General features: G+C 47.0%; 3 protein-coding genes across 3 annotated transcripts in view; 1 reads left to right on the forward strand and 2 right to left on the reverse strand.

Moving 5' to 3' along the window:
- Window positions 1-1,715, forward strand: part of LOC131885841 (rho-associated protein kinase 1-like) — a 7,449-nt gene extending 5,734 nt beyond the window's left edge. Inside the window, exons 9-11 of the mRNA XM_059234019.1 lie at window positions 167-245; window positions 335-545; window positions 688-1,715. Of these exons, the coding sequence (XP_059090002.1) occupies window positions 167-245; window positions 335-545; window positions 688-1,118 (721 nt within the window). The 3' untranslated portion in view covers window positions 1,119-1,715. The remainder of the gene's footprint in view (window positions 1-166; window positions 246-334; window positions 546-687) is intronic.
- Window positions 1,716-2,220: 505 nt separating this feature from the next.
- LOC131885842 (Fanconi anemia group A protein-like) lies at window positions 2,221-3,771 on the reverse strand. The gene is made up of 3 exons (XM_059234020.1): window positions 3,284-3,771; window positions 2,712-3,136; window positions 2,221-2,639 (listed from the first exon to the last, which is right to left on the reverse strand). Exons 1-3 carry the CDS (start codon window positions 3,768-3,770, stop codon window positions 2,409-2,411), a joined length of 1,143 nt encoding a protein of 380 aa, XP_059090003.1. The 5' UTR covers window position 3,771; the 3' UTR covers window positions 2,221-2,408.
- A 108-nt stretch (window positions 3,772-3,879) lies between these two features.
- The window catches only part of LOC131884754 (condensin-2 complex subunit D3-L-like), a 14,151-nt gene continuing 2,144 nt past the window's right edge, over window positions 3,880-15,886 (reverse strand). Inside the window, exons 2-12 of the mRNA XM_059232626.1 lie at window positions 15,389-15,835; window positions 14,212-14,664; window positions 12,243-13,196; window positions 11,584-11,927; window positions 10,319-10,739; window positions 8,469-9,032; window positions 8,158-8,385; window positions 7,660-8,070; window positions 7,323-7,449; window positions 4,512-7,233; window positions 3,880-4,432 (exon numbers count right to left, since the gene is read on the reverse strand). Coding sequence (XP_059088609.1) covers window positions 4,222-4,432; window positions 4,512-7,233; window positions 7,323-7,449; window positions 7,660-8,070; window positions 8,158-8,385; window positions 8,469-9,032; window positions 10,319-10,739; window positions 11,584-11,927; window positions 12,243-13,196; window positions 14,212-14,664; window positions 15,389-15,835 — 6,882 coding nt within the window. The 3' untranslated portion in view covers window positions 3,880-4,221. The remainder of the gene's footprint in view (window positions 4,433-4,511; window positions 7,234-7,322; window positions 7,450-7,659; window positions 8,071-8,157; window positions 8,386-8,468; window positions 9,033-10,318; window positions 10,740-11,583; window positions 11,928-12,242; window positions 13,197-14,211; window positions 14,665-15,388; window positions 15,836-15,886) is intronic.

Genomic DNA, 15,886 nt, shown 5'->3' on the forward strand with positions numbered 1-15,886 from the left:
ATCATTTTCTTCAACTCCGAGACCGAGCGTCAAAATGCGGATCCAACGCTCATCCTCGACCTCAGGTACAGTGGCATCAGAGTGGTCTTTTAAATTGCATTAGAAAAGACCTGTGATGAAAACGATGACGATTCAGTCAGTGACGTGTTGCCATTTGATTTTGCAGCAAAGTGTTCCATGTGAGGCCGGTGACTCAAGGGGATGTGATCCGTGCCGAGGCCAAGGAGATTCCCAGGATATTTCAGGTGAGATGATCGGTTAGGGCAAAAGCGTTGGTTGGCCCACCCAATCTCTAATATCGATTTGTCATGAATGTTTTGGCCGTCTGATCTAGATCTTGTACGCCGGTGAGGGCGAGTCTCGAAAGCCCGGCGAGCATGCCACGCCTCCCATTACCCCGTTCGAGGATGTCAAGGCTCAAGGTGGACTGATCATGAAGAACCACGAGTTCGTGCAGATATCCTTCCACATGCCCGCCTCTTGTGATGGTTGTGCCAAGCAACTCTGGTCGCCCTTTAGACCACCCCCGGCCATGGAATGTAAACGTAAGTCGTCCTCTCCATTCATGACCCCAAATCCAAAATTCATTCCTGGGCGGGTCGTGCCGGGTCCATCGTGGAACCTACGACGACATTCCATACAACATGTTCCTTGATCAAGCTCTCATTCCCTGTTTCTTGCCTTCAGGGTGTCGTGCCAAATTCCACAAGGACCATATCACGACCGGTGCCGGCGAACTCGTGCCTCCGTGCAAAGTGAACTACGAGCCCACAGCGGCCAAGGAGATGCTGCTCATGGCCACGTCCTCCGAGGACCAACAGCTCTGGGTGGCGCGACTCCACAAGCGCATCCAAAAGTCAGGCTACAAGGCCACCTCGGGCGACGGAGCCTCGTTGCACGGCGGCGGGAGCGGAGCCCGGATCTCGCCCCAAGAGTCCATGCGCTCCACCACCTACCGCCCGCCTCTGTCCACGTCGTCATCCTCGGCGTCCGCATCTCAGCATCTCCAGCAGCAGCAGCAACAACAACAACACCAACATCAAGCCAAGAGCGCCACTCTGCCCGGAAACACGAGTCTTTCGGGATCCTCCGTGGGCGGGCCCTCAGTCAAAAAGTGAACCAACTAACCAACCAACCAACCAGATCTAGAGATGCGGGTGGACCCTTCTGCTTCATTCCAGCCACGACTTCAAACAACAAAATATTATGTGCCATGATGACCAATCAACCCCAACCACACCTACAACTACCACGCCACAAATATGATTATTAATTATTATGATGATGATCGCTCCTTCCCCCGGCTTTCGCTTTCGTTTGGTTTGCTGCTGTGGTGCTCCATTAGTGAGTGATGATTACATAACCGAGTTTCGTTTTGACTATATAATATCAATCAGATGTCTGTCGTTTATGTGTGAGGATGACAGGAGCAATCTGTGTTGAAGGCCGGCCTCAAAGGCCGCCCGTGTGGTTGTGTGTCTCTCTTCGTCCTGCTCCGCCTCTTGGTCCTCATCTTGCCTGGGCTTGCTCTTTCGATCTTTCGATCTTTCGGTCCTTTCCCCGAGGGATGGTTGGTTGGATGATGCTGAGCTGATGATGCGTTGTTGATGAGCGACTAGAGAAAGAAAGAGTGAGCGGGGAAGGCGAGATCGACCAATGAACGAACGAACGAACGAACGAACAAAATAGTGCTTTGGAAAGAGAGACCCGGAGGATGAATTTCTGAGATTCTTCCCCGTCGACTTGTCTGCCTCTATGTGTACGAATAGTACCTCTTGTCCTGTGATACAAAACTCCAAAATCATCATTTCCACATTTGTAAAATACTTCAGAAAAGAAGCCCTCAAAACTGGGGTAAAGAAGAAAAAAACAATCGAATTACCCATGATCCGCCCTACATTTCCTTCCGAGAATTCCTTTCGAGCCAACCAAGACGACAAAATTATTTTTCTTACCCAAGAAATCAGATCAGCCTTGTCCAGATCAAAGTGCAAAGGATAAAACGGAGATCTTTCTTCAAAAACACACTTAACACACAAACACCAACACACACTATTTAAGACCTACACACACAAATATATATATGAAATAAACTTCCTCCAACCTGATACTAGTGCCTTCCATTCGTGAAAGCATTATTGTTTGAACAAGAAAAAACAATGATCACGGCAGTGTTGCTTATGGACCACAATAAAAACAATGATGAAAACTAGACGGAACAAGATTTTGGTTTTTTTTTTCAAGTCTTTACTTTCTTGCGAGAATATCTATTTGGATCCGTTATTTACAATATTTGTGTAAGCATCTCTGAAGTCTGGTCCCATTCTGGGTTCACGGACTAATTAATCCGTCTCATCATTACAGATTTATGTAGATACGAGTAGACAGATATGTGTAGGTAGGTAGGTTTATTGATTTAGCAGCTTCCGGGGGATTTTGCCCTTTTTCACCAGCTCCTCAATGAATGCCTCTTGGCCAGGGCCGCTGAACTCGGCCGACAAGAGACAAGGCAGGAATTGACCTTGAAAGTAGGCTTTGCGAAAGATGCTGGCCTCCAGGATCTTCTGCGGGATCTTCCGGCCTTGCACCTCAAACTCGGCCAAGGCCTTCGTCACGTCATGCTTCACCTCCGGCAAACTCTACGGAAACAATGACTAGAAAAATGAACCCGTTTGACTGGAGACATTTTCATTGAACTCTCTGACACTCACTTCCGACGAAGATCCCAAGAAGGGTTGCTGAAAGATACTGGATGGCTCTTCGTCCGAGGCCAGTCGATTCGAGCTCTTGAAATCGGAGAGGCGTGTCCGGGCTAGATGGCAGTAATCCGACCACAGGGCCCGCATGGAGGGCGTCAAGGCATGGCTGAAGGGGACCGCAATGTGTGCGGTTAAACAGACCGCTCGCTCGTACGGCACCATGCGGGTGAGGAAGTCCAGAAACGTGGCCCATTTCTCGGGTTGGCTCATCCACGGTTGATGGGCGGGTTTCCAGGCTCGTTGGCACCATTGGCGATAGTTGGGAAAGAGTCCGGATTTTGAAGCGGAGCACGCCGCTCGCACCACAAAGAGAACCGCTTGAAACCTGTCAATACGAGCATGGATGATGCTCTGAGCCAAATGAGTGGCGATGAAGTCTGTAATGATTTTGAGCAACATGAAGGATTAATATCTATTAATAGACTAGGCACTACATTCCCAGAGAATGAATGAATGATGGGAATCGAGATCAATTCAAGCACTATGCATGCGAGCGAGACTAGGAAAAAGATCTATCTACCTACCCTCTAGCAGAGCCTCGGCTCCTTCCATCCATAGAAGGAACTTGCTAATCAGATACCCCATGCGGTTCCATTGCAGTTGAAAGTTCTCGTGGAGAGCGGATCGTCGGATCACGCCCATTATATCCTCGCTCTTGAATGGGACGAGCAATTCCAACATCAATTCATCCAGCGGTGAGAGCTCTGGCAGAGGCGCCACACCTTGATGTTGAAGGGCTTCCTCCAATGTACTCGGCGACTCGGACAGGAAAAACCCCATCATGGATTTGGCCAGCCCCTGTATCGCGGAGAGCTCCAAGGTGGATTGCTCGTTCAAGTGATGAAACAATCGGGCAGCGGGCTCGGCATGCTTGAAAACGCATCTCATCCACGTGGTTTTGACAGTCTGAAGCTCGGGTTTGGGAGCGCCAAACAAGCGGACCAAACGGATTTGGTCCTTCCATCGGAACTGGGCGAGCTCTTGGGTGAAAGTCTGTTCCAATGCCGACATGATGGGGGCTCTTCTACGAAAGAAAAAGAAGAGGAGGCCTTGATATTTGATTCTGGTCGTGCTTCTTGATTCTTGTAATTTCTTCTAATGATCCCATAAATGGATATAGTGGTCGTCATTGTTGTTTATTTTTATTAGAATTGTTCGATGTCAATCTCATCTCGGGATTTCAGGCGCGCGCGCGGCGCTGTCGATTATGGCGAGTGTCAAAGAGAACTTCATATCATCCATCAACCAATGATAACGGGGAGCATAATAGGCAAGGCAATGTAGGCAATTTCTTGTGAAATGTAAATCCAATACTAGGTTAACCCGGAGGGTTAATCCGGAGGGAGGTATGGGGCTTGAACATTTTCAGGTACTTTTCAGACAGTTCAACAACAAAGAGAAGCAACCTCCACAAGGCTGATGTGGTAAATATCTCTTGGTGTTGTTATGATCATTATTTCTGTTATTCGAGGTATTTCTTATTGGGTCGCTTGGAGCGAGGGGACGCCCAACTTGGACTGGCTTTCGACTTTTGAGCAACCGAGGATAAGGCAGAAGAGATCGGAGGAACCGGAAGAACCGGTTTGGATGGTTGAGCTTTCGAAGAGGAGGGTGCAGATTTGGCGTCACGTTTCAGCATTTCCTCGAACGGATCCTTGGTTCTCCGACCGAATCTGTGGAGTAAGAGCATCCATCATTCAGGCTTAGGTTTGAGATCGAACATTCGTAGAAACGCATTTCGTAGAACCGTACCTGAAGGATAACGCGCTGCCATCGGACGAGGGTTGATCGGGGGGCGGATGGGCTTGTGGGCGTTTCTTGCGAGTGGACGGCGGCGATAGAATGGGAATGGCACTCAAGTCATGTGATTGCTCCAAGAAGGTCAGATTGTCCTGAGACACGCCCTGACGATTGGGCGTGCTAATAGCGCGCAGGACATTCTTCAATCGAGCCTGATGAGTCTTGGCCAAGTTATGACGCGGAAGGGGCAGAGAAGGCTGCGCCCGAGTCGATTTCGATATTGACACAGAGGACGACGAACTGGCTGGGGAAACTGCGCCAGAGGCCGAGGCCGAGGCCGAGAGAGACTGGCGTTTCTCTTTGGCTTTGGTGGCCAACTGAAAGCGTCGGGTGGTCGAGGTTTCACCCAGGGAGGGTTCCTTGAAGCTGACCTCTTTGAGGGCGCTTTTATTGATGAGGGACCCCGCACATTTGCTATGACTCAGAATAGACTTCTGGGGGAGACGACGAAGAAGCGGGACCAACTCTGGGGCCTTGAAGGACACCTCAGCGTCTAACTCTGGATCGTCCTCGTTCAAGACCAATCTGGGCTTGGCCTTGGTGTTGGCTTTGGACAAGTTGAAGGTGATCTCCGACTCCTCGCTGGAAGCGTCTGAGGAAGGGGCCACGGCCCCCCTCACCACCCTGTTTTCCTGATCTTTCGGAAGAATGGAGGAGCGGGTGGTGGACTTCTTGGATCGCGCCATGCTCTTCCGACGATTTCGCAAAAACGGGAGCGCCTTTCTTCGTTTGCTCCTGGGCGATGATTTGGCCACTAGGACCTTTTTGCTAATTGGGACGGGAGATTTGGGCGTCATCTTGTCCATGGTTCCAACCACTCTTTGATAGGAGCGCTTTGGAGTGGCCGTTGTTTCCATTTCGGTGGCCCTCACGGCCAAGGTTTTGTTTGCAGCTTTAGCGGGCGTGGCTTCTGTCGTGGAGTGGGTGGGATGATCATCTTTCCCTTTGGATGTGCAGGTCGTTTCTCCCGTCTCCTTGGCCTCTTGCAATCGCCTCGAAGTGGTGCGCCGTCTCTTTGGGGGTGAAGACTGTTCTGGCACAGACTTAGTGGATGGTTTGGGCTCATCCGCACTTTCCTGAGAGATCACCTTTCGTTTCGTGCCTCGAGTTTTGGACGGCTTGGACTTTTGAATGGATTGGGTTGAGCCTTTTCGGGCCTTACGGGGGGGAACCTTTTCTTCAACAGCTTTAGCGGGTGAATAACGATGGTGATGGTGATGGCGGTGGTGGCGGCGGCGACGAGGACTGCCCTCATTTCTAACTTGACAACCTTTCGTGACAAGCTCTTGATACAATTCTTGCGTTTGGTGGCGGGCTTTGGTGATTGGATCGCGTTTCGCTCTTGCCCTCTTTGGTTTATGACAAATTTCCGCGCCGCTCTCTAGGGCATTCGATTCTTCACTAGCTTCTTCAGTCGATTGAGGCTCAACTTCCTTGACTTTCGACTTTTCCCGAGTTTTCTGTTGATTGGTTCGCTGCTTTTTGGGTGTTGGTTTGGAGGGGCTTTCCTGCCCTTCAACGATATCGCTGTTTCTCCTCTTGCGGTCATCATGAGGAGCCACCGGGGGATGAGGGGAATCTTCGCACTTCGAGACTTCCTCATGGCTCTCCTCGACGAGGTTTAGCTTCAGTTTGTTAGCTTCTTCCGTCTCGCATTGGTCAATCAAATTGGATTGAGGGTCTGACCAACACTCGTCGTGTGTCTCTTCTGGCAATGCCTCTGGAACAACCTCTCTCGGACTGCTTGGGAACTCTAATTTGGAGGCATTGGCCTGGGATTGGGATGAGAGGTCGCTATTCTCGGCGGTCTCGGTGGTCTCAATCGAGGAAGTCGTTGACCGAATCTTTTCCGGACAGGTTTCTTCCTCATCGCCAGCCACTTTGGCTTGCTCTCCCCCGTCGAGGTCAACGTGGTGTTCAGGTACTTCATCAATAGCCACAGATTGATTCACAGCCACATCAACCATGTCAGACGGCGAGGCGTTGTCTTCGTCAGTCTTTTTCAAAGGCCCATCGGCCACGCTTGGCGGGCCTTCATCGACACGATTTGTACTTTCTTCACCACTGATAGGGCTACCACAAACTGGACTTTTTGTCTTTGGGGGATTGGGATCCTGGGCAGAAATGCCTACCTCGACATCCTCACCTTGCCTTGCAATTTTGACGGGGGTTTTCTTTGGCTCTTGGTCGCCATCATCGGGCACGTCCATATTTTTGAGCCTTTGCTTCTGCTTCGTCTGGCTTACCACGATCTCCAGCTCTTTATTGATCTCCGCCAAGGTGGGCACCGATGTGATGATGGACTTGTGGCCTTGATGAACCGAATGCAACTCGGACAAGACTTCGCCGGCCAAGTGCTCCTGATCGGCCTCAGTCATCAGAATGCTCTCCTCAGCCACGACCATTAGAGGCTCGTCGTACGAACTGATCAGCTTCCGTTTGATGGCCTCGCCGCGATTCTCCGTGAGACTGGGTCGGGGCGAGCGTCCAATGGACCTGGCCGTGGATTTGGGCGTTGGGCATTGGATGACGTCACCCAGGACATCTTGAACCACCACTTTGGGGCTGAGCAAGGTCGAGAGATTCGTGGTGGAGACGTCCCCGGCTTTGCCTACGTTTTTGGTGAGGAATTCGTCCAACGGGTCGCCACTCTGTGAGGAGGACAAAGAGTCGTCTGCAAAAACAAAAAAAGCAGCTTGAAGCAAGCAGCTTGAGGCAAGCCAGCGGTTGGTGAAAATAACCCAAAAATGATCAAGCCCATACCATCAATGATTTCTCCCGCTTCTCTCCGTTGCTCCAGATCTTTCTGTTTTTGTTGAAACACGTTCACGGCGGATTCCACCACGGCTCGAAGTAGGAGGTCCCTCTGAGTCGGCGATTTCTCTTGGGACTGGAAGAAAAAAGGAGATCATGGGAACTAGCTCGCACTAATTTGCTGGCATTCATGTTAGCCTAGGGCTCAGGGGGTTGGGACATACAAAAGTGCTCATCAATAATACCTTCTTCAGTCTGGCTCTCTAAAGAAAGGACAAGACCAGAAAAGACCTGGAATTAGTGGCCCTGTGTCTTCATTGCAGACGGTTCAAACCGTTGATCTTACCTCGGCTTCTCGTCTGGCTTCCTCCAACTTCTTTTGCTCCTCCTCCCATTTCTTCAAATCCTTCTCGATCTCCGTGGCCAGATTCTTGTCAGCAGCCAGCATATCCTTGACTTCGTTCTTGTAGTCCTTCATGAGCTCGCGCAAGTAGTTCATGAGATCATCGATCAATCCCGAGCCGAGCTCCTCCAAACGATGCTTGAGCGCGATAATGATGGGGATGATGTTTTCGATCACGTTCTTCTTGACCACCTGGGAAATGATGTTCTTCTTCAAGGCCGATTGGATGGCTCCAGACATGTCCGTGGTCTGGCCGACTGCTATCCCCGTGTTGTTGGCCTCATCTGGCTCGTCGGCCTTGGATTTCAAACTGGCCAACTTGATCTCCTCGCAACTGAGGCATCGGAAAGTGTCCTACAGGGTAACATTGAGATCAGTTCCCATAGAACTTCGCATTGTCGCTTTTCTCCTTCATGGATAAACACTAGAAGATATTTTTACCCGGAGCAGATCGTAGGACTCGTGTCCCAAGACGACTTGACCTTCGACAGCCCCTTCTAGGATGTCCTTGCAAAGGCGATAGGTGGTTTGAAAGCGTTGCTCATCGCTCATGCACTCCAACATGAAGCGGTACAACTTCATACGATCCTCTCGGTATTCGACGCCTTTCATCGAGAACAAGCGCTTCTCCCGATCAGAGATCGTGAACTTGTTGTAGGTTTCATGGATCTACGTTTAAAGACAAAAAACAAGGCAACCTCAGCACGGCATGCCTCAATTCCTGATTTGTCCGATTTCTTCACTCGACTCACCTCGTATTCGTTGAAATGGAACAGGGACTCGGTAAAATGCTGGAACATGACTTTGGGTTTCCGTTTGACGAGTCGTTGTTGGAGGTAGAAAGTGGTCAAGTGTCTCATCTCATCGCTATCGTCATTCAGGGTCTGCATGATCCGGAAGAAGAAAGCGCCCCGCCCACTCATCTTGAGGTAATCCTCCTGGAGGAGATGGATCAAGGTGATCAAGGTGCTACGTCGGACTGCCAACGAGTCGTCCTTCAAGCACGCCGTGATCTGCGGAATGAGGGGATCCACCAGACTGGCGTAACGCACACACATGTCCGTGAGGGCGTACATGATATTGTTCTTGACGGCGTTGTCGCCCGAAGTGTCCAGGATCTGCCCGAAGGCCGGGATGATCTTCTTGGCCATGTCCTCGTGCTGGAGACACATCTTGGCCAAGGTCACAATGGTCAGAGCTTGCAAGCGAGTGGTGGGCTGGAAGGCACACGGCGGGGGCTGCGATGATTGGGTCTGCGACGTGGGCATAATGGAGGCCAGATCCTCTTGGTTTCGGGGCCGACGATGCTTCGTGCCCTGAGAGACGCAAACCCATATTTAGTGGGCACTTAATAAGCATTCATACTTTACGAGCATACGATATCATCCCTTGAACCACTTCATTGTTGCACAGGATTTAATGATATCATTTTCAGCTTTTTAACCCCTATGTATTTTAATTCAATGTCACAAAGAATTAGTGTTCATTTTCATTTACAAAAAGGTGTAAAAGATCACATTTTTGCAGTCTCCAATCAACTCAAAACATAATGTGGCCTTATTTAAAACCCTCCAAAAACAGCAAATTTTAGTAAATTGATTTTAGACGGAGCAGATTCGATTTTATGTCTTTACGGCATTCTGGCCCTATGAAAAAACTTGCTGGCCTAAAAACATCAAAAATGAAAACAAAAATGAGAACCCATATTTAGTGGGCACTGGATTATGAACAAATAATATCATCTTTTTATATATCTTAAACCAATAAATTAGTTACATGGGATTTCATGGCTCCATTTTCATCGCTTTTAATCCTTAAATGGCCGGTGGCGGTTATATCTCAATTTAATTTTCCAGAGAATCAACATTGACATTCAATATTACTAGCGTAAAATATCATATTTCTTTTCTTTTGCATAGTTCATATAAACGGAAAACGTTACGTAACGATATTAAAATTTTCCCACAAGGCAATTTTTTATTAGCTCTTTCGAACATCAAAAAGACACTTGAATCAATAATCATTGAACATTTTGTAAAAATCAATGAAACCTCAAAGAAGCAATTTTTAATCAGTTTCAACAAGGTCTTCAAGAAAAGCCCAAATCTATAAGATTACCAGCTATAAATTTTAGCTTCCGCATCCAAGTGAAAGCATTACTAATTGTACATCTTGAAGTGCCATCACATGGCAATTCAAGATATTTTCATGTTTTCAGACTATGCAAGAAAAAGAAAGTTTGATTTTGACGAACTTGAAAATCGACATTCATTCTTAGGAAAATCAAATTTTGGTGCCAATAATCATGAAATGGAATTAAGAAATGAGTGGTTTTATAGGCCATATCTTAATATCAAATCAATTGCTAACTAGGCATGCTTCCAATTTTCATTGAAAACGTTTTTGAAAATTTTAGATTTTATAATGTTTTAAGGCATGCAAGTTGGCTAGAATAGCATACTCTAATGATCAAATCAAAGTGGTTCCTTCCGAGTTCTTGAGAGCTAGAACAATGCCAAGACGTGCTTGGCTATTTCCTCTGTCAAAACTTTCAAGGATATTGCAACCATGTGAATGAAATATTGGCGGGGAATAACAATACCTGTTGAAAGATGATACTTTGCATGAGGAGAAAGAGCCGCTTATTGATCTTGTGCGGACTGATCTGGGCCAGTTCACCGAGGGTGAAGATCTTCCGCATCATGGGCACGTCCTCCACATCCTCTCCCGAAGGGTTGAGAATCTTCTCACTGAGCTCGCGATCGATGGTCTCGATGATTTCCGACGTCCACGAGTCGACGGCGGACTGGAAGGCCTTCAGGTTGTCTCCAGATTCAATGTTGGAAACCACCGTGGCAATGTCCACGGCCGTTGGAATGAGCTCGGGCGGAATCGCGAACCGCTTGACCAACAGGATCAGGTCCTTTTGCAACAGCCTCTGCTCCTCCGAACTCAATCGAATCACGGACGAGAAGAGGACGCGCAACACTTGTTGGAGTGTGTACAAGCCCACCTGAGGAGTAGATTAATATTCAGACTAGAGGGCTAGCTAGTCCTGTAATATTGGCTCCCCCCACTTAAGTTACATGAAACCATGATTTTTATGTCATACAGCGTTTCCTAAATCGAAAACAATCACATAACCCAGTTAGTCAGTAGCATGAGCGCTCTAGACTTCTAACTTTTTCTCGCAATTCTCTTTTCGATTTGTTTGCTCATCTGAAATTATTTGCTTGGTTTTCTTTGTTTGAATATTTTTGAGTTTGGGTTTTCTTGCTTGTTCCCAACAGTAGTGGTGAGTACTAAGTGGAAAGGAAAAATATGGCCAAATGGCTAACAAGTATTTTTTTAGGCACGTTAATGAGTAGAACTGTGACAATTTATAGATATGCAATGATCAGTGAAGCATCCCTTTTTAGGTGTAATAGAGCTTGACTTGTAATTCAATCTCTTAAAAAAGAACTACTAAGCCTCAAAAGTACGAGAGACCTTGCAAGATAATAATTCATTCGCCCATCCGTTGCTTTCAGAACTTCAGGGGAAAATTGATAAAACAGCCCTGTTGGGGTCAAAATACAGAAAAAATCAATCTGTCAAATCAATAGCCGTCATCCCTGCATATTAGTAATCTTATTACCAATATGGGCCATTTTCATGTTGATCCAGCAAAAGAGGGGGGAACTTTTTTGCAATTTTTCTTTAAGTGGTGTAGATGAAAAGTTGTAAAAACGACCCAGGAGCAAGACAAAAAATTCTAGGTTTCGTGAGGCGTTGATCAGCGTATTGCGAAATTCTTTAGCAACCCCAAAGTAGAAATCATTGGTTGCATTTTAGCCCTCTAGTCGCATTCATGGAATCTATGGGAACATTCCAGTGTGGCAAATGATGACACTTACCCCCTCGGGTGTGTGAATGGAGGTGTTGAAGTACTCCATGACGAAATGGGGATCGGCAATGGACACGTGAGCACTGATCAGAGAGAGTAGCAACCAAGCTAGGTCATTGTTCTCCGTGTGCACGTGCGTCTTGAGCACGATAATCACATTGGCCTTGAGTTGACCTTCTTTCGCCCAAAAGCCGCAAGCTCGAGAGAGATATTTGGTCATCTTGAGCTCCTCAGAGCTTTGCAAGATCTTCCAGGGCAAGAAATGCGCTTCTCTTGAGGCATCTGAGAACGGAACCAAATTCCCGAACAGACATTCCCACACACCCTGAATCAAATTCAAGAGGTTTAATTCATATCCCAGTCCATGCCCAGTCAAGTGATCGCATATCAAGTCAAGGAGGCCATCCGGCCTGGAGAGGAAAGCTCTACAAAACCTCACTAGAAGACGTTTGAGCAATGCGTTACCCCCTAATTAGATACATGTATGGCTGAGGGAGTGCTTAATCAACTCTTCCTTGCCAATCAAGTACCTGATTGGGAAGCAACGCAACGCTAGGAAAGTTTTCAAACAAGGAGGTTTCCAAAAGCTTTCCTCTCCAGCCCGGAACGACTCCCACGATCAAGGTGACGTGTCTCTTACCTCCATGACCTTCTCCGCCGCTTTCTGCTCGACATCCAGGATCAGAGGAAAGAGCCCGTCCACCCAATGCCGGATCATCACGGGCTTGCTCGAATACATCTTGAGCAGATCCGTCAAGGATGTGGCCATGAGTTTCCGCACCATTAGCGAGGAATCCCGGCAATGCTCGCTCAAGATGCTCACCAAGTCATGCCGGACAAGGTCCTCGGAGAATTTCAACACGTTCACGATGACCTGTAAGGCGTTCTTCCGGACGTACACGGAGTCGTCAAGCGCACGCTTCCGTAGGAACTCCGTGAAGCAGGCCGCACTCGGCAGCGGGTGAATCCGGGCCAGATCTGCCTTCTCATCCCCCAGAAGCTCCACGAAATCCACCATGTCATCGTTACCCATTGGAGTGGAGGACTCCGTGGGCTTTTCCATCATGCTTTGGATCACCATGATGATGGTGGGGTTATGGGCGGCCGTGATGTCGGCCAACGTCTGCAAGGCTTTGGCTCGCACCGTGGCTGAAACATCACGACAGCGGGAGAAGATGACTCCGAAAATGAACTTGTGCGATACCAGATCCCCTAAATAGGAGGACGACGACGGCAACGGAGGCTCCGGCAGGTTATCAACGAGGTTGTCGGGCGTTGTTGTAGGTTCTTCGGTGGGTACTCGAGCTCTCTTGTCTCCCTCGGATGGTTGATCCTGGGGATTGCCATGGGAGCGCTCGTTTTCCTGCATCAATCGACCCATGACTTCGAGGGCAAATTGCCGATGAGCCACCTTCTCGTTGTGGGCCCAGGCGAAAATCCAGCGGACCACACGATTGAAGATGTCGACCGACAAGTCCCTCATTAGGGTGACGATGGCTAATGAGGTCTTGGCGCGGTACTCAGCCTTGTCCGGGACTTGCAAGGCCAAATGTTGGATCAGCACCTCAATGGCACCATGGCTTTCCTGGCCGATCTAGGCACATTAATGAAAGCAAGTAAATTTGGAGGTTGCGAAAATATTTCAATGTTTGAAAAGGTTAATGATATTTTTTCGCAAAAACATACTTTTTTCAAATGAAATGAAAACAATTTTATAGTGACAGTACACATCATGTTCTTCATAATAGACAGCTTATGAAACTAGTTAGGTTATGATATCTTCACCAATATAACAATCCCTTTCTCCTACCAAACAAATTATAAAGAGAATCATCAATAATTTTGGAACGACGCCTTTACGAAGTAAAAGCGCAAAGAGGCTACATCAACTGGAGGATTGTGCCTGCACATTTGTACCAAATTAAAACTCACGATCTACAGAATCATTCAATCTGAAAATTGCTTGAGTTCAGCCTTTATCTCGAATTCTTAAAATTAAGTATTTGCATTTCAAATGCCACGAACCATTTAGACTGTTAAAAAGTTTCTTGAGGACTTGGTCCGCGCTTTTGGAAATACTATCTCTAGGGGTATGGTACATTTTTCACTTTACTTTGAACTGATACAGGTGTAAGCAAGAACTAGGTAAACCGTTAGAAAATGTGTGACCTTTTTTCTAAAACGCATTTACTTTGCAATCATCTAGCTAAAAAAGAAGTGGATGAATTCAATGCCAAGTGAAAAAATCAACAAAACTTACTAATATCAAAGCATATCAACAAGTTCAAATCAGGGTTAATTGCAAAAAAAAGGTAATACGGTGGGAAAGGCCCAATTTTCCAGGCCAAAAGATACATAAAGAGCAACAATTTTGCACAAGATACAATATTTACGTTTCTTCTGATAAAAGATAGTTGTCTTAAATAAATCATTATTATCAAAATCTTGCCATTTTGGGATATTTTCAATTGTTTTTATTCCATTTCCCCCTAATTGTCCCATTAAATATTTAAAAATCTCGCAAAGTGGCAAAATGGTTAAATATCTAACAATTGAATTATTTAAAAATCGGAGTGCCTTTGAATAACCAATATGAAATGAACTCTTACCCTGCGCATCAAGTGCTTGACAAAGTGGAGCGAGTGCTCCCGGATGATGGTGAGGCCCCGCGGAGCGATCTCGGACGATCCCCGGTGAGTCATGAGGATGGCCGGGAGCAGACACTTGAGGATCAGCAACAAGCTCCGACGGAGATCCCCGTGCAGCGGGTGACAGATCTTTTCTAAGGCACAATAGGCGTTGAAGGCCAAGGCAGAGAGGTCACTGCGACGATTGCGATGACCAAAATCCAGGTTGGCAAAGCTCGTCTCCAAGTGAGTGAGTTCAACTAATTCGGACACGGTCAGTTCCATGGACTCTAGGGAACGCTTGAGCGGATGATGGTCCAGGAACACGTGGAAATCGTAGATCACAGCGTTCAAGGCATTGGTCAGATCTCGGACCTCTCGCTCGGACAACATGCCAGCCTCGTCCTCGTCCGAGAAATCGAAATCTTCGTCCAGCTAGGCCAGGAAAAACGAACACATTCTTAATCATTCAGCATTTCTAGGGATCAGAAAAATTGGTTTTGATTTTCGCCTAGATAGCAGTTTTTAAGCTATGAAAATCTGTTTAAATAAGTTTTGAAAATGTTGTTTGATTTTTTAAGAAACTTTGGGCGGGTTTTCTAGGGCAAAATGTTATCATTGCTATTATCTTTAAAAAAAATCATTTTGAAGTATCCTGAAATCACGATTGGTTTGTGCAATCAATAACAAACATTATTGTGTGATAATCAAGGTGAATTGTGTACAGATAACTTACCGCACAATTCATAGCAAGGAACGAAAATTCATCTTCAGTTCCAACCACAACATGCATCATTCAGAAGGAAAGGTCTTATATAATTACATGTGCACAAAAATTATCTGCAATGTAATGGTTCTTCGACGTTTTGCCATATCCCACAATTATCCCCTATAATTGTCGGTTTTAGTTTATATTTTATATTCAAGATTCGGGGAAAAAATGTTCTTTTTTGCTAACAGAATCGTTCAAAACATGATTCAACCTAAAAAGAATACCTTTCCGATCCCTAAGCATTACAATATCAATAATCTATATGTTAAATTAATAATTTCTTTACTATATGAATAATGTATACATTTAATATTTAATCCATATCGTATTGATAAATTAAATATATCATATCAATGATTCAAATGTTATACGGAAAAGAGGTCTTACCAGATTGGCCGAGGAGACGGAGGTCGTGCGTACCAAGCGATTCCGCGGGGGCGGAACGTGCTTGGACTTGGGCGGGCGAGCCGAGGGCGGCTTCTTCTTGCGCGGACTCAAACGGCCCAACTTGAGTTTGGTCGAGAGCTTGAAAGTGCTCAGAGCCTTTTGATACAGCACGGGGTGAAAGATCTTGAAGGCGCCACTCCCGGGGAGAGCCAAGAATATGAAGTAGAGCGAGGTCGCTTGGAGGCAGAGTTGGCGCTCCACATGGCCGGATTCGAACTTTTGGCCCGAGTCCATGAAGTGAAACAGGAGCGCGATCAAAGACCGATAGGGGATCCCGCTATCGTTCAAGGTGGACCAAAATCCGCTCGAGGAATGTGTAGCGCCAGTTTCAGATTGGTCAGAATCCGCAGCGGACGCCGCCAAAATGGCCTTCGCCGATTGAGCCACCTGTCAAGAGGAAGGAGTCCCACTCAATCCAATGCTTACCCAGGCTCCCTG

The sequence above is a fragment of the Tigriopus californicus genome, chromosome 8, assembly GCF_007210705.1.
Source record: "Tigriopus californicus strain San Diego chromosome 8, Tcal_SD_v2.1, whole genome shotgun sequence".
In the NCBI taxonomy this organism is placed as follows: Eukaryota; Metazoa; Arthropoda; class Copepoda; order Harpacticoida; family Harpacticidae; genus Tigriopus; species Tigriopus californicus.

Excerpts from the sequence above, each read along its gene's own strand:
- LOC131885842 (XM_059234020.1), bottom strand. The coding sequence starts at position 3,770 with ATGTCGGCATTGGAACAGACTTTCACCCAAGAGCTCGCCCAGTTCCGA. Across the intron at positions 3,137-3,283 it reads AGCCGAGGCTCTGCTAGAGG|ACTTCATCGCCACTCATTTG; the intron begins GTAGGTAGATAG and ends AAATCATTACAG. Across the intron at positions 2,640-2,711 it reads TCTTGGGATCTTCGTCGGAA|AGTTTGCCGGAGGTGAAGCA; the intron begins GTGAGTGTCAGA and ends TTGTTTCCGTAG.